Source organism: Palaemon carinicauda, chromosome 1 (genome assembly GCF_036898095.1).
Source record: "Palaemon carinicauda isolate YSFRI2023 chromosome 1, ASM3689809v2, whole genome shotgun sequence".
Lineage (NCBI taxonomy): Eukaryota > Metazoa > Arthropoda > Malacostraca > Decapoda > Palaemonidae > Palaemon > Palaemon carinicauda.
Genome location: NC_090725.1, coordinates 142,690,536 through 142,717,222, shown reverse-complemented (window position 1 = coordinate 142,717,222; position 26,687 = coordinate 142,690,536). Strand labels below are relative to the sequence as shown.

Here is a 26,687-nt window from a genome sequence, read left to right as displayed (position 1 = left end):
TTCTACGGGGCACAGAGAAGGGTCTTCCTTTGGTGGAACAATCTTCCAAGGCCCCCAACGTTTTGTGAGAAGTTAATTTTTAGCCTGGAATGTAGGATCTTGGTAAAGATTTACTTCTCCCGATTCCTAGAATTCAATGTGGCCATCATCCTTTGAAAGTGCCACAATCTTGCAAGCAAAAGCAAAAGGATTGATTTTTAAGTAAGATCCCTCAGAGGAAGTGTCGTTATCTATTGAGGAGGCTAAGTGCAAGACTATCCAACAACCATGAGGTGGGTTTGGGAGGAGCATTTGGTTTCAATTTAGTGCAAGCATTTGGCATCTTCTTGAATAGCTTGTCATTGAATTCTATATCAAAAGCGTAAGCGATAGGTCTGGTTAGTGCCGATTTACGTGAGGCAAATTTTTTATAGGCCAAACCTTGTCTGTATAGTGAAATAAAGAATGAAATACAGAAGTCCATTGTAATGGAAGAGGCCTGATGTACTTTAACGAATTCCACCTATTTTCTCCTGGAAGACAAGTACAGTATTGTCTTTTCATAGTAGCGGACTTGTATTCGTCTATAAAATCAATCCTCTCCTTTGCAACTCCGAACTTTCTTTAAGCAGCGTGGGCGAGAAAATCATGAGCTGAAGGCTTTTCGTTTTCCAAGAGGAAGTGAAGACAGTCTTCTGTTGAACATACTGGGACAGCAATAGAGACGGAAGAGGGATCTGGTGAGGTTTGAGTTCCAGAACAAGAGGGTATCAATTGCTCTTGGGGCAATTTGGGGCCACTAGTGCTGCTGTCCCTTTGGAAGTCCGTATTTAGTTCAGGACTTTCATTAGAAGGCTGGACGGTGGAAAGAGGTAAATGTGAGACCACTGGTTCCAATCCAGTGACATCGTATCTGTCCCCGTCACTTGTGGATCTAAGTTTGGTGCTACATACCGGGGAAGCTTCTTGTTGAAGCTCACCGCAAATAGATCTACTGTATTTGCAGTTGTGGGACTTGCCCTACGAGTGGCTTTTGTAAAGTGATTTTTTTCGTGGTTTGAGTCACGTTTCACATGCAAATTGTCTAATTCGTTCCAAACCCTTCAAAACACCACATTAAATCATATAATAAAGCTATAGTATAACCACATCGAAATACTGTACAGCCAAATGCATTCGAACCATTCAATATACCTAAACTAACTGTTAATACCTGTAAATTAAGTTATTACATCATGTAATAATAAATATAAAATAAAATACATACAGTACAATACTGTACATATAGGTAGTAGGTTGGCCAGGGCACCAGCCGCCCGTTGAGATACTACTGCTAGAGAGTTATGGGATCCTTTGACTGGCTACACAGTACTACATTGAATCCTTCTCTCGGGTTACGGTTCTTTCCCTTAGCCTACAGATACACCGAATAGTCTGGCCTATTCTTTACAGATTCTCCTTTGTCCTCATACACCTGACAACACTGAGATTAACAAGCAATTCTTCTTCACCCAAGAGGTTAACTACTGCAGTGCAATTGTTCAGTGGCCACTTTCCTCTTGGTAAGAGTAGAAGAGACTCATTAGCTGAGGTAAGCAGCTCTTCTAGGAGAAGGACACTCCAAAATCAAACCATTGTTCTCTAGTCTTCTAATTTCTCTTCCTCTTGTTTTGTTAAAGCTTTTATAGTTTATATAGGAAATATTTATTTTAATGTTACTATCCTTCAAATATTTAATTTTCCTTGTTTCTTTTCCTCTCTGGGCTATTTTCCCTGTTGGGGCTCCTGGCCTTATAGCATCCTGCTTTTCCAACTAGGGTTGTAGCTTAGCAATTAATAATAATAATAATATATAAGATATACAGTACCATATGTACTATACTATTATAGTTACCCCTGTAATAGACTACAGCTACATTTTCTATTGTCTAAACCCATTTTCTTCAACTTTTTACTGGGTGACTTTTTATTTCTCGGCTTGGGTGACAAATCTCTTTTCTTGAAATGAAACATTTTTCGCAAAGTGAGTCCTGAAAATATTTGCATCTCGTTTCGCAGCTTGAAAATTTCGTAAGCTGATTTTTTTCGTGAAGAGAGGTATGACTGTAGATATATATATATATATATATATATATATATATATATATATATATATATATATATATATATATACATACATACATTTATATATATATATATATTTATATATATATATATATATATATGTATATATATATATATGTATATATATATAATATATTTATATATATATATATATATATATATATATATATATATATATATATATATATATATATATATATATATATTTATATTATATATATATTCATATTTATATTATATATATATATATATATATATATATATATATATATATATATATTTATATTATATATATATATATATTCATATTTATATTATATATATATATATATATATATATATATATATATATATATATATATATATATATATATATACATATATATATATATATATATATATATATATATATATTATATATTATATATGTATATATATATATATATATATATATATATGTTATATAAATTTATATATATTTATATATATATATATATATATATATATATATATATATATATTATATATATATATATATATATATATTATAGTTAGCCTATATATTTATATTTATGTTTCTTTAGTATTTCTCACAGAAAATAATTACTCGTAGGGGAAATTCTTTTTTTTTTAATAAACAAGTATTGCAACTAACATTGAAAATTCAATGGGGATTTACCTTCTGTGGTTCTACAGTTAATCGCAGATACTTATTATTAGTTAAAAAAAAGACCTTATTTGGAATAAAATATACCATTTGGCAACTTCATGAGAGACTTTGTGACAGGAATTCTACTTTCAATACATTCTCTCGAAGATCACTCTGTTCATCCGATGGCTGCGACTACAGCTGATGCTGTGGGCCTCTATCTTAGTAGACACTGGCTGACTACGGGGATATTAGAGCATATTCCCCCCACTAGTAGAACATGGCTGGTAATTCTCAAGTTGGGTAAATAATGTTAAGTTTGTATTGTTGGTCGAAACTGAAGCCAAAGCTGAAGTAGAGTCCAAACGGGCGGTTCATAAATGCTAAAATCAGAAATACCATCCTTACCCAACTTATCTATTAAATCTAGGGGCTTTCATGGTTGATTATTTTTAATGTTGCGGAAGTTTTCCCTTTATACTCTATCAATACTTGTGTGGTTTTATGCATCTTCTCTTGAAATAATTGATAATACACAAGGATATTAAATATGTGTTTTCACATTGCTTGATGTATACATAGGTAATGCTGGTAATCCTATGTTGGATGAAAATTTCAAATTGTTTCGTTTGTATAGTTTAAAGTAATTGCTATAATGTACTTTGAAATAATTACTATTACTGTAATTTTTTCTTATGATTGATATAGATATCATGGATTTGATATATTTGCTTTATATGTTAACTTCATTTCTGTTGATAGAGCTTTCAATGTAAAACTAAAAAAAAAGAAATAAGTTGTTGTGCGAAGTGTTGTAGTTGCCAGTTAGTGAATTTTGAACAAAATCCTCTGCAATTTGTAGATTGGCCAGGGCACCAGCCATCCGTTGAAATAATACCACTAGAGTTATTGGATCCTTTTGATTGGCCAGACAGTAATGCATTGTATCCCTCTGGTTACGGCTCATTTTTTCTTTGCCTACACATACACCGAATAGTCTGGCCTATTCTTTACAGATTCTCGTCTTTAATCATACACCTGACAACACTGAAATTACCAAACACCTCTTTGCTCAAAGGGCTAATTACTGTACTGTAATTGTTCAGTGCCTACTTTCCTCTTGGTAAGGGTAGAAGAGACTCTTTAGCTATGGTAAGCGGCTCTTCTATGAGAAGGACATCCAAAATCAAACCATTGTTCCCTAGTCTTGGGTAGTGCTATAGCCTCTGTACCATGGTCTTCCACTGTCTTAGGTTATAGTCCTCTTGCTTGAGGGTACACTCGGGCACACTATTCTATCTTATTTTTTTTTATTCCTCTTGTTTTTTTTAAATGGTGTGTTGGGCAGGCTTAATAAAACGGCCATGGGTGCCTGGTAGTTTATCAAGAGGTTATCTTTTCCTTATCTGATTCTTTTACTACTCAAAACCATCCTTACTGTCCTCCCTTCAGTTGAAGTGGCAATCTTGGAAGGTACTCAGCCTTGAATAGTGTATCGGCTCCATGTTGACCAGTTTTTTCCAACTTTTTCTATAGTCTATGGGTTTGATCAATCACTTTATTTGCATTTCTGTACATATTTTTATTGTTATAATTCTTGTTAATCTAGTTTTTAATTATGATGTCTTTTTTATAACCATTAACTCTAATGCTGCCAGGACACATTGAGCAAAATCCGGGACCAATACGTCTTAGATTTTGTCGGTGTCATCTACTGTATTGCAATATTTGGGGTCTTCATGCAAAGATTCCAAACCTTACAGTTGCATCCAGACAGTTTGATATTCTTTTGTGCTCAGAAACTTTGGTTTCTAATATGAGGCACTCATCTGAGCTCCTTATACAGTAACTGGTTTTAAGAAGCCAATAATGTTGGAACGTGATGCCATCCCTAGGGCCAGGGGAATGGCGGTGTATATTAGGACCGAGTACCCTGCTTCTCATAAGTCCTGCTATGAATGTGGATGTCATGAGATTCGGGTAATAAAAGTTTGTGGCAGACATAAAAACTTCTACTTGTGTTCGATCTACCGGAATCCAGACATGAATGATTCTATCTTTGATTGTCTTCATACCATTATGGCTGAGATACAAGAAGATGATGGAATGGCCTCTTTTGTCTTTGTTGGTGATTTCAATGCTCACCAAAGGGAGGGGTTAAGTTCTGTTTCTTTGCCTCTGAATTAGCCCGTGAGCACATCATAAATGAGGCTACTCACAGGTCTGGTCACTGCTTGGACCTCTTATGCACTAACTCTCCTGGCTTTATAACAAGTAAGGATGGTTCGCCAATCAGGACATCTGAGTAGTAGTAGTAATAGTGGATTAAAGCCAACATTTCTTGTTGGTATGGGCCATTCCCTTGGTTGGCCCGTAGAATAGGACATCTGATCATGCCTTGATTTCATTAGTAGTGAAGACTGAGTAGTCTGTCCCTGATGTATCATACTCATGTAAGATTTATATGAAATCTCAAGCTGACTGGAATGGAATTTTGCATGATCTTTTGGGCTTGAATTGGTCACAATTGTATAGTAGTGTTGATCCTGTTGTCCCTTTGAATGAGAATCTAGTCAACATAATTGAGAGGCGTATCCCATCTTGTGTGCTAAGGTACCGAGTGAACGACAAACCGTGGTTGTAGACGTACTTATTTGGAGAAGCAGGAGGCCTATCATCTTTGGAAGGGTAACAGATCAGATTTGACCTGGAATAACTGTACTCAGCTTAGAGCTTTTGCTCTGAGAGTTTATGCTTCAACTGAAAAGGAATACAATTTAACCATTAAAGAAACCCTTTCTGGTACAACCCAGGAACATAAGTGGTGACTGCCCTTAAATCTGTACTCTTTGGTGAAGGTGCAACAGTTCCTCCTTTACTTAAACCAGATGGTTCAGTCACTCACTGTTCAAAGGAAAAGGCAACCCTTTTGGCTGATGTGTTTGACAGTAAACAGAGTAATGTGAAACTCGAACTTCCTCATTCCTGTTTTCTTGAGGCTAAACTAACTAGTTTAGCTTTTCGATCTCAGGAAGTTAAAGCTCTGTTGATGGACCTTGATGCGTATGGAGGTGTAGACCCAAATGATATTTTTCCTTTGTTTTTTATAAAGACTGCAGATTTCTTAGCTCCTAAATTATCTGTAATTTGGCGCAAGTTAGCAAGAAGAGGAGCTTTTAGCACTTGAGACAATTAGTAATGCTACCCCACTATGTAATTGTGTTTGTGGTAGCTCAAGTCCAACTGATTACCATCCAATTTCTACAACTCCCATATTATCTAAAGTTATTGAACGTCTTCTGGCAAAACGTCATAGTAGGTTTGTTCCCTAGTTTGCAATTCGGTTTTCGTAAAGGCCTTGGAGCATGTCATGCCCTTCTTACAATCTCTAATGCTGTACAGAAATCCTTTGATTTTGGTCAGGAAGTTCGTGTTATTGGCCTTGATTTTAGAGCTGCCTTTGACCGTATTAATTATGAGGCCTTTGTTTTCAAACTCAAACAGGTGGGAGTGGGTGGGTCGTTTCTTAGCATTATTATTGATTTTTTAAGTAATAAATCTCAAAGAGTTGTTGATGGGCATCATAGTGAGTATAGGAATGTGATATGTGGTGTTCTACAGGTAGCATTCTTGGCCCATTACTGTACTATTCATACTATATATGCATGACATGTGGTTTGGCCTAAAAAATAAGCTTGTTGCATATGCAGATGATGCTACACTCTTTGCATCGATTCCATCTCCTGAATGTAGATCTGGGGTTGCTGAATCCCCTAATAGAAATCTAGCTAAAATTAGTACATGGTGCAAATTATAAGGTATGAAGTTGAATCCTAACAAAACTCAGAGTATGATTTTAAGTAGGTCAAGGAAAGTGGTTCCTCAACATCCGGATCTCAGCATTGATAATGTTTCTCTAACTTTGGATGACTTTTTGAAATTTCAGGTGTGATTCACAACAGCAATTTTACTCTTGAGAAACACATTAGGTCTGTGTCTTCTTCAATTGCACAAAAAAATTGGCTTATTGAGAAAGTGTTTTAAGATTTTCGGTGATCAATCTATTCTGAAGAAGTGTTTTAATTCTTTCATTGTACCTTGTTTCGAGTATTGTTCTCCTGACTGGTCTTTAGCTGCTGATTCTCATCTTCATTCGTTGGACAGAAACTTACAGTTTATTAAATTTCTTATTCCTGATTTAGAAGTTAATTTTTGGCACCATCGTTGAATTAGTTCATTATGCATGTTGCATGAGATTTTTCATAATTCTGACCATCCTTTACATTCAGATCTTCCTGGACAGTTCCATCCTGTTTGTAATACTAGGCAGGCAGTTAATTCTAATAGTCTAGAAGTTTTATTCCAGCTGTGACCAAGTTGTGGAATGATCTTCCAAATGTTTTTATGTTGAACAGGCTGACATAAGTCTTTTTATCATATATATATGACATATCTGTTTTGATGTTACTCTTTTTAGAATAATTTATTGTTAATTGTTTCTCTTTGTTTATTTATTTCCTTTCCTCACTGGGCTATTTTTCCCTGTTGGAGCCCTTGGGCTGATAGCATCTTGCTTTTCCAAATAGGGTTGTAGCTTGGCTATTTATAATCATTATCATCATCATCATCATCATCATCATACTGCACTATAATAAATCTGCACTTGCCCTTGTTTTAGTTCTGGGCAAGGAAACCCCATAAGAAAATTAACTTCAGGTGAATTTTTTCTGATAGTTTCAGGGCATTAAAATACTAAGTATAGTATAAGGATCCTGGTGAGACTATGAAAATAAAATAAAAAATGAGTTTTTTTTTTTATAAAGTAAATAACAAAACCAAACTAATCCCTATACACATTAAGAAGTTATCGACAAAAATGAATAAATCCAAATTTTATCATTTCCATTCAACTCCAGTTTGAGTGTTCTTTCTAATGATGCCTGACGACGGTTGTGGATGCTCTGATTCATTGATCATGTTACGATTGAGTGAAGTATGAATATTATCAATAGTTATTCTATCTGTGGTTTAACTAAAGAAATGCAAAATATTTCCTTGCTTTTTCTTACTAATTATGGGCCTATTATATCCTATTTTATTTGAATTTGAAAGCCAAAAAAGAGGAAGAATTGGTGATTTGAGGAAAAGTTACTCGTGTTTGATGTTTCACATTTAAATTATACAAATACCAAAAGATTTGTTATGCTATCAACACAAACCTATAGGAAAGCACTATAATTACGAAAAAAAAAAGAAAAAAAAGGAATAGGCCTTAGTCTCCACATTTACCAAAATTTGTGACACACTTTTGGGTCCTGTAACAATTAAACATTATCTTTTTCACTGTTGCCTGGTTCTAGCTGAAGCAGGGAATGTAGATAACTGTGTTTGATACAGTTATGAAACAGATAGAACATGTTCCGTTTTATTTGATATGCGTTTTATGTAGGCCTACACTACATCAGGAAAAATTCATTTATGTTTAATGTTTAATTTATTGTAATTAATATTGGTTAGTTAGTTAATATGGAGTTTTTATGATAAAACAAAGTTTTATGAATACTTACCTGGCAGTTATATATACATAGCTAATTATCTCTATTTCGGCAGAATTTTTCTAAAACTAGGCAACCGCCTTGTGGTGGTTGGGTGGTAACACCCGTTAAAGGGTGGTAGGAGGAATCATTCCCGTTTTCTGTTCTTCAGTTCATCTATGCCCGACCTGTCTCCTGAGGGGAGGTGGGTGGGCCTTCGAATGTATATATAACTGCCAGGTAAGTATTCATAAAACTTTGTTTTATCATAAAAACTCCATTTTTATGAATAGAACTTACCTGGCAGTTATATATACATAGCTGATTAACACACTTGGAGGAGGGTGATAGACAGTAACATCGTTGGGGAAACAACCAAAAAAGTTGTAGGATAAATAAACACCTTGATTCCTTGCCTGCTAAGGTAGCTGACTTCAAAGGTTCCCGCCTCTTGAGTCACTTTCCCTTAGGAGTGTCAGCCAGGATGTGACCTGCAGTGCTGAAAACACTCAATCGAGTCTGTCAACGGGGTGAGACCAACAATCTGACTAGACTTCAGGACTACCTATTGCCCAAAATAAAAAACCGCAACTTTACCAAACCAACCACCTAACATTTGCAAAGTAGATAAAAATTATCTAACTAGACTGAGGTGACTGTACACAAGTCGAAGTCCTCAGACAACCAATAAAAAATACACCAACCTATGTACAAGTAAACAAAACTAAGGTTGAGGGGAGGTAGTAACTCCTTTGCCTAATACAGAAGCCGTAGCTACGTATGGTCCCAAGGTTTAACATTTCTCATAATCCACCCTCACCTCTCTGAGGTAATGAGAGGCGAACACAGAGTTGCTCCTCCAGAATGTCGCATCCATAATTTGACGGAGCGACATGTTCTTGCGGTAAGCAAGCGAGGTCGCAATGGCCCTCACTTCGTGAGCTTGCACTTTTAAACGTCCGAAGTGTTCCTCCTCACACAAGAGATGCGCTTCTCTTATCACTTCCCTCAGGAAAAAGGACAAAGCGTTCTTGGAAAGGGGCTTTTGTGGATCTTTCACAGAACACCACAGGGAGCTAGAAGAGCCTCTCACACTTTTCGTGCGAGACAAGTAGGTCTTGAGGGCTCGTACTGGACAGAGCAGCCTCTCTTGCTCTTGACCCACTAGGTTGGTCAAGTTAGGAACCTCAAAGGTCCTCGGCCAGGGCTTAGAAGGGTTCTCGTTCTTAGCGAGAAAGTCTAATCTCAAGGCACAAACTGCCCCATTCAGATTGAAGCCTACCTGTTTTTCAATTGCATGGACTTCACTAACTCTTTTAGCTGTTGCTAAGGCCAAAAGAAAGAGGGTCTTCTTGGTAACCTCCCTAAGGGGAGCCTGTGAGATGGGTTCAAATCTCTTGGTGCACAGAAATTTAAGAACCACATCAAGGTTCCAAGAAGGGGGCTTAAACTGGGTCTGCTTGGTCGTCTCAAAAGACTTCAAGAGGTCATGTAAGTCCTTATCGCGAGACAAGTCCAAGCCTCTATGCCGACAGACGGAAGAGAGCATACTTTTGTACCCTTTGATAGTGGACACAGCTAGTTTAGCGTCCTGTCTGAGGTACAACAAGAAATCCGCAATCTGGCTCACAGAGGTAGTGGATGAGGAAATCTTGTGCTTCCTACACCAAGCCCTAAAAGTCTCCCACTTGGACTGGTAGACCCTCTGCGAAGAGACCCTCCTTGCTCTGGCGATAGCTTTCGCAGCTTGCGCTGAAAAGCCTCTCGATCTGACGAGCTTCTCGATAGTCTGAAGGCAGTCAGATTGAGAGCGAGGGGGTTTTGATGATATCTCTCGAAGTGGGGTTGTCTGAGCAGATTTGGACTTGCAGGGAGGCTTCTTGGAAAGTCCATCAACAAGTCCACCACCTCCGTGAACCATTCCCTCATCGGCCAGAACGGAGCTATCAGGATCATCCGTCCCGAATCGAGGAGGGCGAATTTCCTGACTACCAGATTGATGATCTTGAACGGGGGAAAAGCATAAGTGTCCATCCCCGTCCAATTCATCAAAAAGGCGTCTACTGCTATTGCCTCTCTGTCCGGAACTAGGGAGCAATAGATGGGGATCCTCTTGGATAAGTTGGAGGCAAAAAGATCGATGAGGGGTCTCCCCCACAGCCTCCAGAGACTCTGACAGACCTGTTGGTTGAGGGTCCATTCTGTGGGAAGGACCTGCCCTTTCCTGCTGAGCATGTCCGCCCTCACATTCTTCTGTCCCTGAACAAACCTCGTCAGCAGATTTATCCTGTTCTCCTTCGCCCAAAGAAGGAGCTCTCTTGCTGTCTCGAACAGAGACAGAGAGTGAGTCCCTCCTTGCTTCCTGATGTAAGCAAGAGCTGTGGTGTTGTCTGAGTTGACCTCCACAATCTTCCCAGACACCAAGTCCTTGAAGGCCTTTAGCCCCAGAAAAATGGCCATCAGCTCCTTGTTGTTGATGTGCCATCCCAGCTGAATTCCTTCCCAATAGCCTGAGACCTCCTTGCTTCCTAGTGTTGCCCCCCAGCCTGACTCTGATGCGTCTGAAAACAACACTAGGTCTGGGTTCTTCTTGTGTAAGGAGATCCCTTCCCCTAACAAGGTTGGGTCCAGCCACCACTTCAGAAGAGTCTTGACTTCTATTGGAATGGGGAAGGAAAAGGAGTCTTCCTGCATCTTTCTGTTCCACGTCTTCGAAAGAAAGTGCTGAAGAGGCCTTAGGTGGAGCCTCCCCAGAGAGACAAACTGTTCGAGGGAGGATAGAGTCCCCAGCAAACTCATCCACTCCTTCGCTGTGCATCTCTTCTTGTCCAGGAAAGTTCTGACTTTTACGAGACACTTGGTCTGTCTTTCCTGAGAGGGAGAAGCCCGAAAAAGAACTGAATTCAGAACTATCCCCAAATAGAGAATAGTCTGATTCGGTCTGATCTGAGACTTCTCCCTGTTGATGACCAGGCCTAGATCTTGAGCCATCATAAAAGTCTTCCGTAAATCCTCCAGACATTTCTCCCTCGATCGTGAACGAATCAGCCAATCGTCCGGATAGAAGGATATCCTTATCCTCTCCTGATGCAGCCAACCTGACACATTCGCCATTACCCTGGTGAAGACTTGAGGAGCCGTGCTGAGACCGAAGCAAAGAGCTCTGAATTGGAAGCACTTGCCCTCCATTACAAATCTCGGGTACTTCCTCGAAGTCGGATGGATGGGGACATGGAAATATGCGTCCTGCAAGTCGAGAGACACCATCCAGTCCCCTGGACGTACTGACGCCAGCACCGACTGAGTCGTCTCCATGGAGAACTTTGTCTTCTCCACAAATACGTTGAGAGCGCTGACATCCAGGACGGGTCTCCATCCGCCCGAGTTCTTGGGGACCAGAAACAGGCGATTGTAAAAGCCTGGGGAGGATAGATCCCGAACCGGTTCTATCGCCCCCTTGTCTAGCATTTGGTTGACAAGGTCTACTAGGGCCTTCTGTTTCCCCGGATCTGAGTACCGGGCTACTAAGGCCAGCGGAGCATCTGCGAGAGGAGGTTTTTTCAGAAAGGGGATCTTGTATCCTTCCTTGATGACTGAGAGGGACCAGGTGTCCGCCCCTCTCCTCTTCCAAGACTGCCAAAAACCTGACAGTCTTGCGCCTACTGTCTGGAGGAGACGAACTTCATTTTCTGGAGCGAGGTCTGAAAGAACCCCTGGTAGATCTTGGTCCTGATTCTTGCCTTCTCCCTCTAAAATCTGGTCTTGAAGTAGTCCTGCCCCGAAAGGGCTGCTGGAATCTCCTTTCCTCCCGTTTCAAAGAAGAAGGAGGGGCTGCCAAGGGCTTACGAGCAGAACGAGATAAAAGGTCTTGGGTGGCTTTTTGGGCCAGAGAACGCGTAATGTCATTAACCAGGGACTCGGGAAAAAGATGTTGAGAGAGGGGGGCGTAAAGAAGCTCAGACTTTTGTGCATTGGTAACAGACCTAGAAGCAAAAGAGCAAAGCAGAGCTCTCTTCTTTAGGACCCCAGCTGAGAACAGAGCAGCCAACTCATTCGCCCCATCTCTGAGGGCCTTATCCATACAGGACATAATACTGGTAAGGTCCCTAGATCCTTCCATCTGTTCAGTTTTCCTTGCGAGAGTCCCAAGCGACCAGTCTAGGAAACTAAAAACCTCAAAGGCTCTAAAAATACCTTTGACGAGATGATCCAGCTCCGACATCGACCACATGACCTTGGCTGAGTTGAGAGCATGCCTTCTAGCAGAGTCCACTAAACCAGAGAAGTCACCCTTGGAGGAGGAAGGCACTCCCAGACCCAAAGGTTCTCCAGTTGCATACCACATACCCGCTCTTGAAGCAAGACGAGCTGGTGGAAACGAGAAGGAAGTCTTAACTGTTTGTCTCCGCTCCATCATCCAGTCATCAATCTTCGTGAGAGCCTTCTTTGCGGAGATAGACAGCTTCATCTTGATGAAAGCCGACTGTTTCTTGGCCTTCTTTCTGTTAAATTGGGACTGAGGAGATTGAGGGGCAGCAGGTTGGAATTCCTCTCCAAAAAGTTCAAGAAGGGAGCGAGAGAGAACTTTGTAATCTCCCACAGCGTCGGCAGGATTATCATCGTCATCAGAAACATCCTCGAGGTCCTGATCCACATCTGCAATATCCTTCGAAAGAGAAGAAGGATCCTTAGAACCCGACAAGGGCAAATCAAAGGCATTATCCTGCAAAAGACGGGTTGCATCCTGGAGTCCCGCGCTAGAAGAATCCTTGGGACGAGAGGCAGTATCGTCCCGAAGAGGCAGGGTGGTATCGCCCTGGGACCGAGAACGAGAGGCAGAGTCGTTCTGTCGTCGAGAGCGAGAGGCGGTATCGTCGTGGCGGCGAGAATGAGAGGCGGTATCGTCGTGGCGTCGTGAACAAGAGGCGGTATCGTCGTGGCGTCGAGAACTAGGGTCGGTATCGTCGTGGCGTCGTGAACGAGAGGAGGTATCGTCGTGGCGAAGCGAACGAGAGGAGGTATCGTTGTGGCGAAGCGAACGAGAGGAGGTATCGTGCTGGTAACGTGAACGGGAGGCGGTATCGTCTTGGCATCGAGAACGAGAAGCAGCATCGGTCGATAAGGTATCGTCCCGGTATCGAGAACGAGAAAACGTATCGCCCTGGTATCGCGAAGAAGTATCGCCTGGCGAAAGCACACATTCCTCATCCTGGCGTAGAGAGGGAGAAGTTTTCTTTAAAGAAGAACTCCGTTCTCTCTTAGAAGCAGACTTCTTAATCGGCAACGAGTCGTCTTTACGTCTGTCAGACTGGGCGTGAGGGCGGCTAAAGGCTTGTACTAAACTCAAAAGTTGTTCCTGCATGACAGACATAAAGGATTTAGCAACATCAGCTGGGTCTTGCGGACCCGAAGGGGGGGCTGACGAATAACACTCGTAGAAGGGGGAGGATCTTCGGCAGCAGGCTTCGCCCTTTTCACAGGCACGGAGTCGAAATAATCCTCCGACGGACAAGGTTCATAACTGCTAGAACCGGGAGAGAAAGAACGAGACCGTTCGTCGCGGTTCCATCTCCTCTTAGTAGGTCTTGAAGCTTCATACTTCCATTTACGTCTGGACGAATTCGGTGAAGAAAACAACACATCCGACACGTCTTTCCCGTGACGGTCAAGAGCAGCCTGGGAATCGACAACAGGACTGTCTAAGGCGACGGCTGACCGAGGGTACGTACCTCTCACCCTCTTTCGGTCATCGACGTACCTTCTCCCTTGGTCCTGGGAGCTTGGTAGAGGTCTAGGCCTAGGGGTATGACAGATTCGGTCAGTCGCCACCTCCACTGCACTAACACAAGCACTTTCACTTTCCTTACCTTTAAAGGCCTCCAGTTGTTCTTTAATGGCCTTCAACTCGGCCGCCAGGCTAGCGTACCGAGGGTCATCCGTAGATACGGAACCTGTAGGAGGTGCAGGAGTTACTACCTCAAGGGAAGGATCAACTTCCAAAGAGGAATCAATAATAGGATCAATAGATAAATCTACGCTAAGTTTGTCTTCCTTACCACTAACAGACTTAGACTTAGACCTAGAAGCTCTCCTAACTCTATCGAGCTCTAGCTTACGCACATAGCGCTTCATAATTAACCAATCTTTCTCATCCAAAACCTTACATTCCCCGCACCTATTATCAAGGGCACAAACAAAACCCCTACAATTAGAACAAACAGTGTGAGGGTCTACCGCCATTTTCGGTAGTCTCACCTTACATTCCTCATTCGCACAGATACGGTAATGACTCTTTTCACTCATAATGAAAAACAGCAAAAAAAGCTAAAAGAAAACAAAATACAACGATCGCCAAAACCCCAAATCAGAGTACTTCACCAAAAAAGCAGACTGGTACACCGAGCAGGGAAAGCGAAGAAAAACTCTTAATGACGGACCAACGTGTTGTCGATCCGGCCGGCAGAGATGAACTGAAGAACAGAAAACGGGAATGATTCCTCCTACCACCCTTTAACGGGTGTTACCACCCAACCACCACAAGGCGGTTGCCTAGTTTTAGAAAAAATCTGCCGAAATAGAGATAATTAGCTATGTATATATAACTGCCAGGTAAGTTCTATTCATAAAAACTGTTCTTTTCTTCTAAATGCCGGATTAAAATGTTTAATGTTGAATTTGCAACATTGAGTTATATGTCTTTTGTGCAATTTGTATCATGTTTCCTGAAGAGGATTAAGGGAACGAAAATTGAAATATCTCAATTTTTCAGCGGAGCACCAAAAAATTTTCACGGACTACCAGTGATCCGTGGACCACCGGTTGGCGACTGCTACTCTAGTTTGTTCTCTATAAGTCTAAAAGACAGTGAATGTATCATTAATTTGTTTCAAAAGCAATACTTTTCTCATATTTACGAGTCTCTGTCTAAGAATGTATCAATAACTAGTACTTCCTAGGTTCATATCGATAAAACCTTTTAAGGTGTTTTTTTAGGAAACGAATATCTATTTAAGGCGTTCTTTTCCCAAATAATTTCCAATCTCAGCCTTTATATAGAGTATAGATCAATGCTTAATTGGGGTAGTTAAGCATCTGGTATTAGACATCTACTTTCAGGTATTATAATGGATATATTTGTCCCTGTCAGTATAGGGTATCAGTTATCCGGTCTAATTGTCAGTTGTTCCGTAACCGAAATACAAACCACGCTATTTACATTGGGTTTACCTTTTAGCGCAGCTGAAATGGCGAGCCATTAGAATTTAACGAGGGTGTATTACCCCCGCTCTAGTTAGCGGGGGGGGGGGGGGGGTAGGGGAGTGGTAGCTAGCTACCCCTCCCCCCCTCACACACAGATGAATGCTCACTTTCACTTTTGGCTCGGACTGGGACAGACGTCTCTGTCTTGGTCCTCTCTTGGCAGCCATTGTTTGTTTTGTCTTTAATCGCTTACTTTTCTTTTACTCAATATATATGTAAACATGTTTTCATGTTTGTATATATATTTGAGTATAGAAATCAGTAAGTTTCCTTTTCAGATTTGTGTGTGTAGTGTACGATATCTACATGGTGTCCTCGGCAGTTAGGCCATCACGGCGTAATTTTATGTGTGGCGATTGAGTTTGACTTCGGTTTTTCTCTCTCTTGAGGTCGTTCACCCTTTTACTACGTGTTACTACGCCCTTGTAGCTTCCTTTCCGTGTGGGGGGGTTGCTACGCCGTACGTTTGTCTCAATTTGTTTATGAATATAATTGTAGTTGTTTTTTTCAGCTTGTAGAACGATTCCTTTCGGGGTTTTCGTTCTTTCTTTAGTGTTCATTCATTTTTAAATTACATAATTACATAGTTTCATAATTATAATTGTTATAATTCTGTTTTGGTTACAGCTCTCCTTCCATGAGTGTAAGTGGTTGTGAGGGCACGTGCCTGTTGTGTAATTCTTGTTTCCTTTCCCTCGGGATTCCTCTTCGGAGCCTTCCCGGGGGAATGAATGTGTACTAATGATTTTTGTTTTATTTTTTTACAGTTACCGATCTAGTTCGTTTCTGTAATATGGCAACGGTGTGAGCTGTCTTGTTGAGGCCTGGGGATTCGGCTGTTGCTGCCTCCCCCCTTGTATTTTCGTCAGGGGCGTGTCTCCTTCTACTGGAAGTACTCCCGTGACGACGGACAGCTCTCCAGTTCATTTTAGAACTCTCAGGAGGCTTGCCTCCTTGTGCGGGTAACTTTCCTTCCGAGGGAAGTTTTTCCTGTCCAGGCTTGAGTTTTTCCCCTTTTGGGGGGTTCTTCTCTTGCCTTTTTTTCGTGCGACTATGCTCTTGGTGCTGAGCGGTCACACCTGCAGTTTCGCTCGAGGGGCTGGGCAACTGCAGGAGCTCCTCTTCGGAGGATTGCTCCTTTTAGGTCACTGGCTGATCAGTCTCTTCTACGAAGTGTTTCTCTTTCGTTCGCGAGAGAGTACACTCATAGAGACTCCTCTTCGGAGGATTCTTCTGTTGCTGTTGCTGTTGGCCTCCCTCGCCGTAAGGCCCACCGTCCGCCTCGTCGTAAGGGCCTCTCATCTCCCTATAAGGGTGCTAAGAGGCGCCTTTTTGAATCTCCGTTTGCAGCCTACAACTCCTTTTTCTTGATCTTCCGCCTTGTTGCAGATGGACAGCAGTCTGATCTCGTCTTCCGACGGGCAACGGTCTTCCCGACGGACAACGGTCTTCCAACGGACATCAGTCTCCCGGCGGACAGGCTACGGTCTTCCAATGTACATCTGTCTCCCGATGGTCAACGTTCCCTTCGGGGCAAAGGGTTGCCTCCCACGGGGGTTCTTCCCTTGTGTGTCAGGGTTCCCCTGCGCGCCCTTCTGCTGTGTTCTCTCCTGCTCCTGCTCAGTGTTAGTGCACAGGCGATCTCCTGCTCATCAGCGCTTTCCTGATCGCTAGCGCTCTCCTTTCGCCAGCGGTCTCCTGTTCGTCAGCGCTCTCATGATGATCATCCCTGCTGTTCCTGTTGGTTCCTGTTACGCGCCCTGTGCGCCCACGTTCGCCCCCGCGATCTAGAACTTTGGTTCAGGTCTGGGTCAAGGACTCTTCTTCTATGCGCAGGCTTCCACGCGTTGCCTTCTGCTCGTCAGCGATCATCAGCTCGCCGGCGATCACCTGCTCGCCAGCGTTCACCTGCTCGCCAGCGCGCACAGGCGATTTTAGTATCGCCTATTCAACAGCGTTCTACACGTCAGCGATCACCTGTCTCTCGGCGATCTCCGGATCGCCCGCGTGTGTTACAGCCGGCACGCCAACGTTCTCCAACACTTCTGAAGGAACATGGTTCGCCAGCTACTAGCTCGCCATCGCCCACCTGCGCATGCTGCTCGCCATCGCGCGATCGCCCACCTGCGCATGCTGCTCGCCATCGCGCGATCGCCCACCTGCGGATGCTGCTCGCCATCGCGCGATCGCCCACCTGCGCATGCTGCTCGCCATCGCGCGATCGCCCACCTGCGGATGCTGCTCGCCATCGCGCGATCGCCCACCTGCGCATGCTGCTCGCCATCGCGCGATCGCCCACCTGCGCATGCTGCTCGCCATCGCGCGATCGCCCACCTGCGCATGCTGCTCGCCATCGCGCGATCGTTCACCTGCGCATGCTGCTCGCCATCGCTCACCAACGCGTCAACATGCCATCGCCAACCTGCGCGTTAGCGCTCACCAGCTCACCACCGATCGCCTGTTGATCCATATCGCCAGCCTGTCTTCCTCGCCCACGCGGCAGCGCGTTTCCTCGCCATCGCGCTAACGCTTGCGTTCGCCGCCTCGGACTCGCGCTCATTCACCTGCCCACCCTCGCGACCGTTCGCCTGCGCGCCCGCGCGACCGTTCGCCCGCGCGCCCGCCCGACCGTTCGCCTGCGCGCCCGCCCGACCGTTCGCCCGCGCGCCCGCGCGGCCGTTCGCCTGCGCGCCCGCGCGGCCGTTCGCCTGCGCGCCCGCGCGACCGCTCGCCTGCGTGTCCACACGCCCACGTGCCTGCACGTCTACGCTCATGCGCGTCCGCGCACATGCTCTCCAATGGTCGCCCGCACGCGAACCAACAGTATTCCATCGCGCGGACGGACGGTGAGGTCGACGACCTCAGACACCCTTCCATCCTTGAGAAGAGTTTGTTTGTGCCCAAGGACAGAGACTTAGACAGCGGCTGTGCAGAGGAAATCGACTTCCGTTTTCACTCCTCCAAGGCGCTTTCTTCCAGACTCTGCAGGGCTCCAGCGCCCTTTTCTTTCAACCACATCGGCCTAAGTTATTGGCTACGACAACTGGGACCAGGTGTCCAATTGCAGTTTCCTCCTGTTAGGAACAGATGGCACGGGAGGCTCCCCCGGGGGGGGCATAGTCCTAAAAGGAGCGGCAGAGTTCACGAACTCTAGGATTGCAGGTTTCTCGCTGGGAGGATGCTTAAGGTTACTCATCCGGATGACAGCTTCCCGATGCCCATTCCCGCACAATCTCTGTGATCAGCCAAGGATATCGCGCCTGCCGTCTATGTCAGCGAATTCAGTGTCTCTGAACCTCTATGCCATAGCGTCGGCAAGAGTTGCCCGGTTGGGCAGAATAATCCATACCTTAGGCGAAGGTCCTCCATAGGATCATCGACGGCTTCACCCCCGGCCTCTTCAGTCGATCCTTTCTTGTAATGAAGGATCTGAGAGGGGAGTTCCGTAGTCGACCTCTCAGCCCTGATCAAGTTTGTTGAACAAACTTCTGCTAGCGTAGAACAGCAGAATCGATCAGACTGGTAACGAGGCGACAGGACTCCTTAAACCCTGGATCGGAAGGACGGGTACTTTCAGTTTCCATTCCATCCATCTTCCAGGGAGCTCGTCGAATTCAGCCTAGACTGCAAGTATTCCTGCTTATGATGCAGTGTGGCTATCCCGCCGTGGCATAGCAGGTTTTTTTCCCCAGAGAACTCTCCCTGCTTTCCTCATGGCCGCTCAGGTGCAGGCTTCCGCCTCCTCTGCTTTTTGGAGGGCTGGTTAACACCGGTAGGCTCGGGTTCGACCTTCTTCAGCGCCGGGACAAGCTTCCGGATGCTTACCATGAGTGTGGGTTCATGGTATTTTGCTTGGAGCCTTCTCTTCTTCTGCCTCAACATCTGGAGTATCTGGCCATGATATTGAGTCAACGGCCTTACCACGTTGGAAACCCCGCTTCTCGTCCGTCCAGCGAGGTTAAGCAACATCGGTTCTGGTCGGTACTTGGATGGGTGACCACCTGGGGACGCCAGATTCTGTTGCCACATCCTCCGAGCCTTCCTTTCAGTTGACTGTGGCAAGACTGAGGAGAGTCGCAGTACCTGTTCTCAGTCAAGCAGAGCTTTCAGCCCTACCTTGGAACGTTTTCTAGTTCTCCTTTCCTCATTGACCCGTCTATAGTCCGAACGGTCGCCTCAGGATAAGTTCCATGTGGGGCGGTCCAAGTTCCGGTGGTTTCAGGCAACGTTTAACCGGACTTCCTGTCCCCTATGGGACCAGCGGAACTATTAGACCTGCAATGGGTGTTGACCTATGGAACCTCTTGATGGTAGTGGATATTCTCGTCCTTTCCCCACATTCTTGATGCTGTTCTCGGACTCGTCAAAGGAAAGGGGGGGGGGGGGCATGTTCCGGTCCAGGCCTATGGTCAAGACCTGAAGGATACCTCCATCATTCAGGCAGGCTTAGGGACCGTAGTCTGGCCCCTTTACAGATCCTACAGCTCCTGCCGAGTCGCCCCGTGCGCGTCGACTTCATGATTCTGGCGTGTTTTAACCAGCAGGTGACTTATTTTCACACCTTCACATCTTGCAGTAGAGATACCGGGATGATCGAGATTTATCTCAATACCACCATCGGCTCTCTCATTCCAGGCAGAGGAATGTTCTCACTATCCGAGCAGAGCCTCGTAGAGAGAGTGTACCTGGGAGTCTTTGATCTTGAGTAACCAGCAAGTCCTGGTCTGGGGGACCTGATCGCGACAGCTTGGAACCTCAAGCTTCTGCTGTTCTTCCCCCCAGTCTCAGACCCCGAGACTCTGGCAAGATGCATTCCGGTGATGGTGGGACAACTTCGACTCCTGCGTCTTCCCTCCTTTTTGTCTGTGGACAATGGGTCTCAACAAGACCAGGTTGTCTGTCAACCTTTCAATGGGAGAGCTCCACTGGGACTATGCGCAGAACGGTTTCTGGACCCTCTGCTTCCCCTGGCGGAACTCCCGGGAGAGCTTCTCCCACGGCGCAGACTACTCAAACAACCACACTGCGACATCTCTCCCGAACCGGGGCGTCGCTTCGGCTTCATGCCTGGAGACACTACGCCTCCTCCTCAAGAAGAGACAACCCGCTACAGTCGCGGTACGGAGGTCGCGTCATCTGCGATAGTCATCCGCAGGGGTCTTCCAGGCAAAGTGAAGAGTCTTCGGTGGTTGGTGCCGTGGGAGATATACCTCTTCCCTTGAGGCCTCTTCTCCACCAATAACGGTCTTATTGCCTTTCGGCGGGAGGAAACTCCTTTCCGCTCTCGGCAATGAAGCCTGTCGCTCAGCCTTTCCCTGACCTTCAGGCTTAAAGGAATAACTTTTTCCTGCCCGCTGGATCTTTCCTCGCTCATGCGAAGCTACGATCGTCCCTGCCCTAGTCGGAGGAAGACCTCCAACTTGGAGCATGGCTCGGACTTTTAGTCCTTTAAGAGATCTTCTCAAGACCCTTTACGACAGGCCTCGGATTGTATTCCGCCTTGGGTCTCCTGCTCACTCTGGCCACGGCCAGTGTGTAAGCAATCTTCTTGGTCTCGTACGACTCCGCCCTTTCTAAGGAAGAGGGGAAGGCAACATTCAGGTTCGCTCCTGAGTTGTTGGCTAGACTCAGAATCTGGGGGTCCCGGCCCTTCGGTCCAATTCCTTCAAGATTTCGAGTCTCCATTCTGTATCTGATGTCCCAAGACCTCCTCTTTCTTGCCAGTAAAGGAATCGAGAGGTTAGCTTTGGGAACAGCTGCAGTTTGTCCTCAGTTGCAGCCGATTTGGGAGCACAAGGAGGACACGGGGGAGAGTCACCAGTATACCTCTTCAGCCCGGACTCAAGGACATTCATCTCGACCTGTCTCCAGACCCTCCCCCGTCATGTCGCCCTACAGTACGATGTTGGATACATCGCAACGTCCCTCGCCTTCGAGTAATACTACTCTGTGACACAGGTGCTACAAGCTGGAGTCTGGAAGCGTCTAATGACCTTCGCAGCCCGCTTCCTGCTGGGCGTGACCCACAGGAGTCTCGATACGTTTTCTATCGCTCTGTGGTGGCTACACAACAGCTGGTCTAACCTCAGGCTCCTTTTTGGACAGGTAGCAGAAGGTTGAGGGCATTGTTATCAGGTTTTAGTCTGCATGAACGAAAGAAGTATGTCTGGCCCTTATTTCTTTCTTCATCATCCCCTCTACGGGGAAGCAGCATCCTGGTCTTTGCATAGCTGACCTCGAACCTCTGCAGGTAAACCATGCTTCCTTGTGTTCCGAGTATTGAGTCAATACTGTCGCGTCCCCCATACCCTGACGAGGTGGTATTGGGAACGTCCTAACCCAGAGTTCCTTCTGGAACTCCAGTTCAACTGCCTAGGACGGGTCACACTTCTTCCTTCACACACAAGCTTATGTAGGCCACACGGTTCCTTGCGGAGCAAGGAACTTGTGAGGTGCAGGGACTCCTTTTCTCGAGTGCGACTCACTCGGATTCTGAGTCCCCGGGTAAAGCCAAAGCCAGTATGGCTGGGGACTTTCCACCCTACCAAATGGGTAAGTCACCCAATGTAAATAGCGTGGTTTGTATTTCGGTTACGGAACAAATGACAAATTCGAAGATAATTTGTATTTTTCCTAACCATACAAACCTTAGCTATTTACACATATTTGCCCGCCAGCCCTGTCCCCCAAGACAAGTCCTACCTCTAAGTGAAAGTGAGCATTCATCTGTGTGTGAGGGGGGGGGGGAGGGGTAGCTAGCTACCACTCCCCTACCCCCCCGCTAACTAGCGCGGGGGTAATACACCCTCGTTAAATTCTAATGGCTTGCCATTTCAGCTGCGCTAAAAGGTAAACCCTCTGTAAATAGCTAAGGTTTGTATGGTTAGGAAAAATACAAATTATCTTCGAATTTGTCATGTTTGGGATGTGGTTTTATGTAGTAAGTTCAATTTTGAATCTTTGGTTAACTTTCACTCACAGATTTAACAAGCATATGCATTATAAACTACAACCACTGGGAAACTTTCACTTCTAGATTCCACATCTAAATGTATTGTAAACTGCAAGCACAAAATGTTTTTAGGTGGGCTTTGGAAGCTCAAGTTGATTGTCTTTTATGCCTTCATTCATTGGTAAATTGTTTTAAGACTAAAGAGTCGGTTACAATTTTTTTTTTTTTTCCCCTTTTGAAAGGGTTGTAAGTATTTCATCTGAAAATAGTGGTCCTTGTTCATTAAGAGACATTCAGTATACTGTATATGGAAGAAACTATAGTAGAGATATTACAGGTTGTGCTCCTAATTAACTATGTGATCTTAGAATGTCAATTTGTCCTCTGTCCAAGGGCCAGTGTAATTTCTTATTTGAATGGTTACGCTCTGGAACTCACAAAGTTTAAATCAAAATCTTTTATAAACCTTGAAGATTAAGGTTTTAGATATTAGTAGTAAACCTACATACCATTATTTTTTGCAGAAAGCTCTTTTTAAAAATGATTTTATAGACATTTCAATAATGTACCCGTTTGATCTTGAGGAATCCTGATTTTCTTGTTGAGATTATTAGCTTAAAGTCCTATAGTGGCAACTGCTGTGGCCTTTTAAATTTTTTTAAAGAAATTAAGTTTTGATTTCTTTTTTGATATTTCAATTGTTAGAAATACAATCTGGAGCCCTATTGGAAAACTGTCTTTGAGAAGATTCTCATTAAATTCTAGAGTTATTGAGTCTAGAATTTGTTTTAGGTTATACATTTCAGAAATTTTCTAATCCATCTCTTTCTTTCACTGGCATCCAACCTCCATTAGAATGTGAGAGTCAGCAATATGGACATTAGGGGAGGTTCATAGAAGTAAACCAAATTTTGATTTTAAGATTTTTATTTCCATACGCACTTGATGTTCATATTCATGTCCACCCGCCTCTCCACAGATGAGTGATGTCAAAGAGTAAGGAACTCTTTCTACTTCAAAACTGAAAAATGCAAAACTCCTAATCTGCTACTTAACCAATAACTGTTAAATTTTCACCTTACTTTACTGGCGTCCTGTATATTTTGAAATGAAAGAAAATAAAAAAAATTTTTTTTTATAAATTTTTGGGGTAAATGTTAATAAAACAATAACAGTTGAGTATAGGAAATAGAAATTTTATTATTCAAATTTTGTTGTTCATATTAATAGGTGGTGAAAAATATAAAAGATGAAAAACTTTTTAAATTGCTGAAATGTATAAGAGCAAATGTATTCAATTGCTAGGAGAACCTGGTCTCAAAAAATTTAAAGCATTGCTGTTATTTAAGGGAGGTGAGGTATATAGAAGGCAATTAGCAAAAAAAAAAAATAGATTTCCTGAAATAATTTGAAAAGGGATTTGCCTAACCACTGGTAAATATACAGTATCTATCTTGTTGGTAAACAGCTAAAATTTATGATGGCTTTATAAGGCCTGTTCTACTCTATTTAGCCAAGGAATAGATACTTGAAAAGAACTGGGGGAGATTTTGAAGGGATGTTGTCATAAAAAATTACAGATTCATGGTTGGATTAATGGGGAAAGGTCATGTACCAAATGAGGAAGTTTAGAAGAACAATACTGTCCAGAGACTAAAATAAGATGGAGATCTCAAAGATTTGGATGGTTTTGATATGTGGACAGAAAGAATGAAAAACATGGAAGAAAGGTAGTTGCTATGGAAGTACTTTAGTAATACAAATGAAAAGGAATGCCAAGAAAAGCATTTATTAAGGACTTAGATGGCAAACTAAACCAAATCGGAATTCCCGGACACCTGAGAGAAGGCTGTGTAGGTACAGTACTCATTTCAAATTTAACCTTTTAACAATGATTTTTAATTATAGTGGTTTGGACAGTAATGTACTGTATTTGCAAAATGTTGAATTTTGATTGACAGTTTGAATTATTTTGTCTTTGTCTTTATATTTCAGATTGTTTCTGTTTGCAAGCCAACCAGGGAATGTTGTGTATGGAATGTCCGAGAGGGAAAGAAATTCATACAGGTAGCCTTACAGACAAATGGTGTAAAGTACAAATGTTTCAGGGCAAGGTATGTGTATCTGTCAAAAATGTTTTCTTGCAGTGGTCTGTAGGAATATGCTGTAAATAGTTTCCTAAGTTTTAAACTTTTCTCATAATCATAACTAAACTCGGTAACTAATTTATAGATTGTACAAAACCTTATTGGTTAGGAAACTCTGTTCATTGTATCTATTTTTGCTAGTGTTGTTCTCATAACTTGTTACCAAAATTTATTCTGTATTACACTTGTTTTTGTTAAAAACAATCTCTTTCTAGGTATGGTATGGTAGAGGGTGATCCCACAAAAAGTAAACTATTCACCATAAGCAACCCTGTTGTTGGTACGAAGAATCCAGCTGTAGTTGCCAAGTGGTGTGGTCAGACATATGCACAAGAAAAGTCACAGCAACTGGCAGGATCACTAGGGAGTCTGGCACTGAGTGATGATGGCCGTTACTTGGCCACTGGAACTATGGGTGGAAATATATATATTTTGATAGCTTTTAGTTTACAAGTAAGTGACTTGAGTTCGTTTGTTGATTTTTATTTTAGTTCAGAAATGGTTTCATGAAGAATGGAAATACATCTGCTCTCTTGACCTGTTCATCTATTTTGGATTTCCTTTAGGAATTCGGTCTTAGCCTTTCCATCTATATATACTGTATAACATATGAAATTCAAGACTTGAATATTCACAGCAAAACCTTGTAAGTTGTTAATAGTATAGTGTTGCCACAGTCCCTCAACATACAAAAAATATATGTAATATTGATATACATATAGCACAAGAAAACCTCCTTAATTGCTGAAGCCTCATCTGCTTATTTGACTTTGTTATTGAACTTTTGATACCATTATAAAAGAATATATGCTGGTAAATCACTTAACTGCGCCAAGCAAAATATTCAAACTACGCCAATACAACCAACCATTGGCCTCTTGCTTGATGCTTGTGGTTTCTGAGAGTCTGCTGGGCCCAGCTTCTTGATACCCACATTTTGCATTGTGTTGCTCTCAGTCTTTCGTGGCAACTTCTCTATTGTGTTTATGTGCTATTAGCTCATCTGTATGGACAAAGGCAGGCAACCATGTGACTGTGTGGTGTATATTATGCTAACTGTAGTCGTGCCTTTTAAGAGTGGTTCAAGTAAAGCAAATGTTGGCTAAAAGAGCTTGTAAGGTTTTGACCTATGTTCTTGATAATCAAGAGAGAGAAAGAAAACTTTTCAGAAGTTGCTAACAGGATTGGAGGGCATTAAATTTCTGGATAGAAGATATGACAAAAAGAAGGATACCTATCTATTCACTCGTAGTGCAACGAAAGTCCTTAAGCTTAAAGGATTCAGCGGGATTGAAAGTAATTTTTGAGCTACAGTTTTGGGATTCACACAGATTGATTGTGTTTCATAACAGAAACTATTTTTCCAGATGTAACTCGATTCGAATGAATAGTTTCTATAATGAATTTTTTGTACTTGTTTATTTTCATTTGTTCCGTAACCGAAATACAAACCACGCTATTTAATTAGGGTATTACTTTCGGTGTAGCTGAAATGACGAGCCATTAGATTTTTAACGAGGGTATAGTACCCCCTCGCTAGTTAGCGAGGGGGTAGGGGAGGGGTAGCTAGCTACCCCCCCCCCCTCACACACCGGTGAGTAGCTCACTTTGCTTTTGGCTCGGGTGATGAACAGACGTGTCTGCTCCCACCCTCGCTTATTGACAGCCTTAATCTTTTTTGCTTTTTCTTTGCAGTGTGTGCTTGGAAGTTGGCCTCTACCATTATGCGGAAGTGCCTCGGATTACCTGACTATAGGTCGGCGGTCGAAACGGACCCTCACACCTTATGTCCGTTCTGCAGGGGCCAACGGTGTGATAGAGACAAAGTGTGTAGTGAGTGTAGGGAGTGGTCTACCTCCCAGTGGGAGAGGTTCTCCCGGCGTCGGAAGAAGAAGTCCAAAAGGGATCTTTCTCCTTCAAGGGTTTCTTTGAAGAAAGAAAATTCCAAGGACTCTTCATCCATAGCCCGAACCTCCTCCGAAGCTCCTGCTCGATCGGTCTCTTCCGAGAGGCCGTCGAGTGGTAGTGTAGGCCGTTCTTTT

General features: G+C 43.3%; 1 protein-coding gene and 1 pseudogene across 5 annotated transcripts in view; both read left to right on the top strand.

Annotated features, from left to right (window-relative positions):
- LOC137652322 (guanine nucleotide-exchange factor SEC12-like) overlaps positions 1–26,687 on the top strand; it is a 175,679-nt gene that overhangs the window by 82,497 nt on the left and 66,495 nt on the right. For all 5 annotated transcript variants that reach the window (XR_011046256.1, XR_011046255.1, XR_011046253.1 and 2 more), the window contains exons 5-6: positions 24,494–24,612; positions 24,861–25,098. Coding sequence is in view for 1 of the 5 variants with exons in the window: in XM_068385664.1 (XP_068241765.1) it covers positions 24,494–24,612; positions 24,861–25,098 (357 nt within the window). In the remaining 4 variants the exon portion in view is untranslated. The remainder of the gene's footprint in view (positions 1–24,493; positions 24,613–24,860; positions 25,099–26,687) is intronic.
- On the top strand, positions 19,454–19,572 carry LOC137658955 (5S ribosomal RNA; annotated as a pseudogene).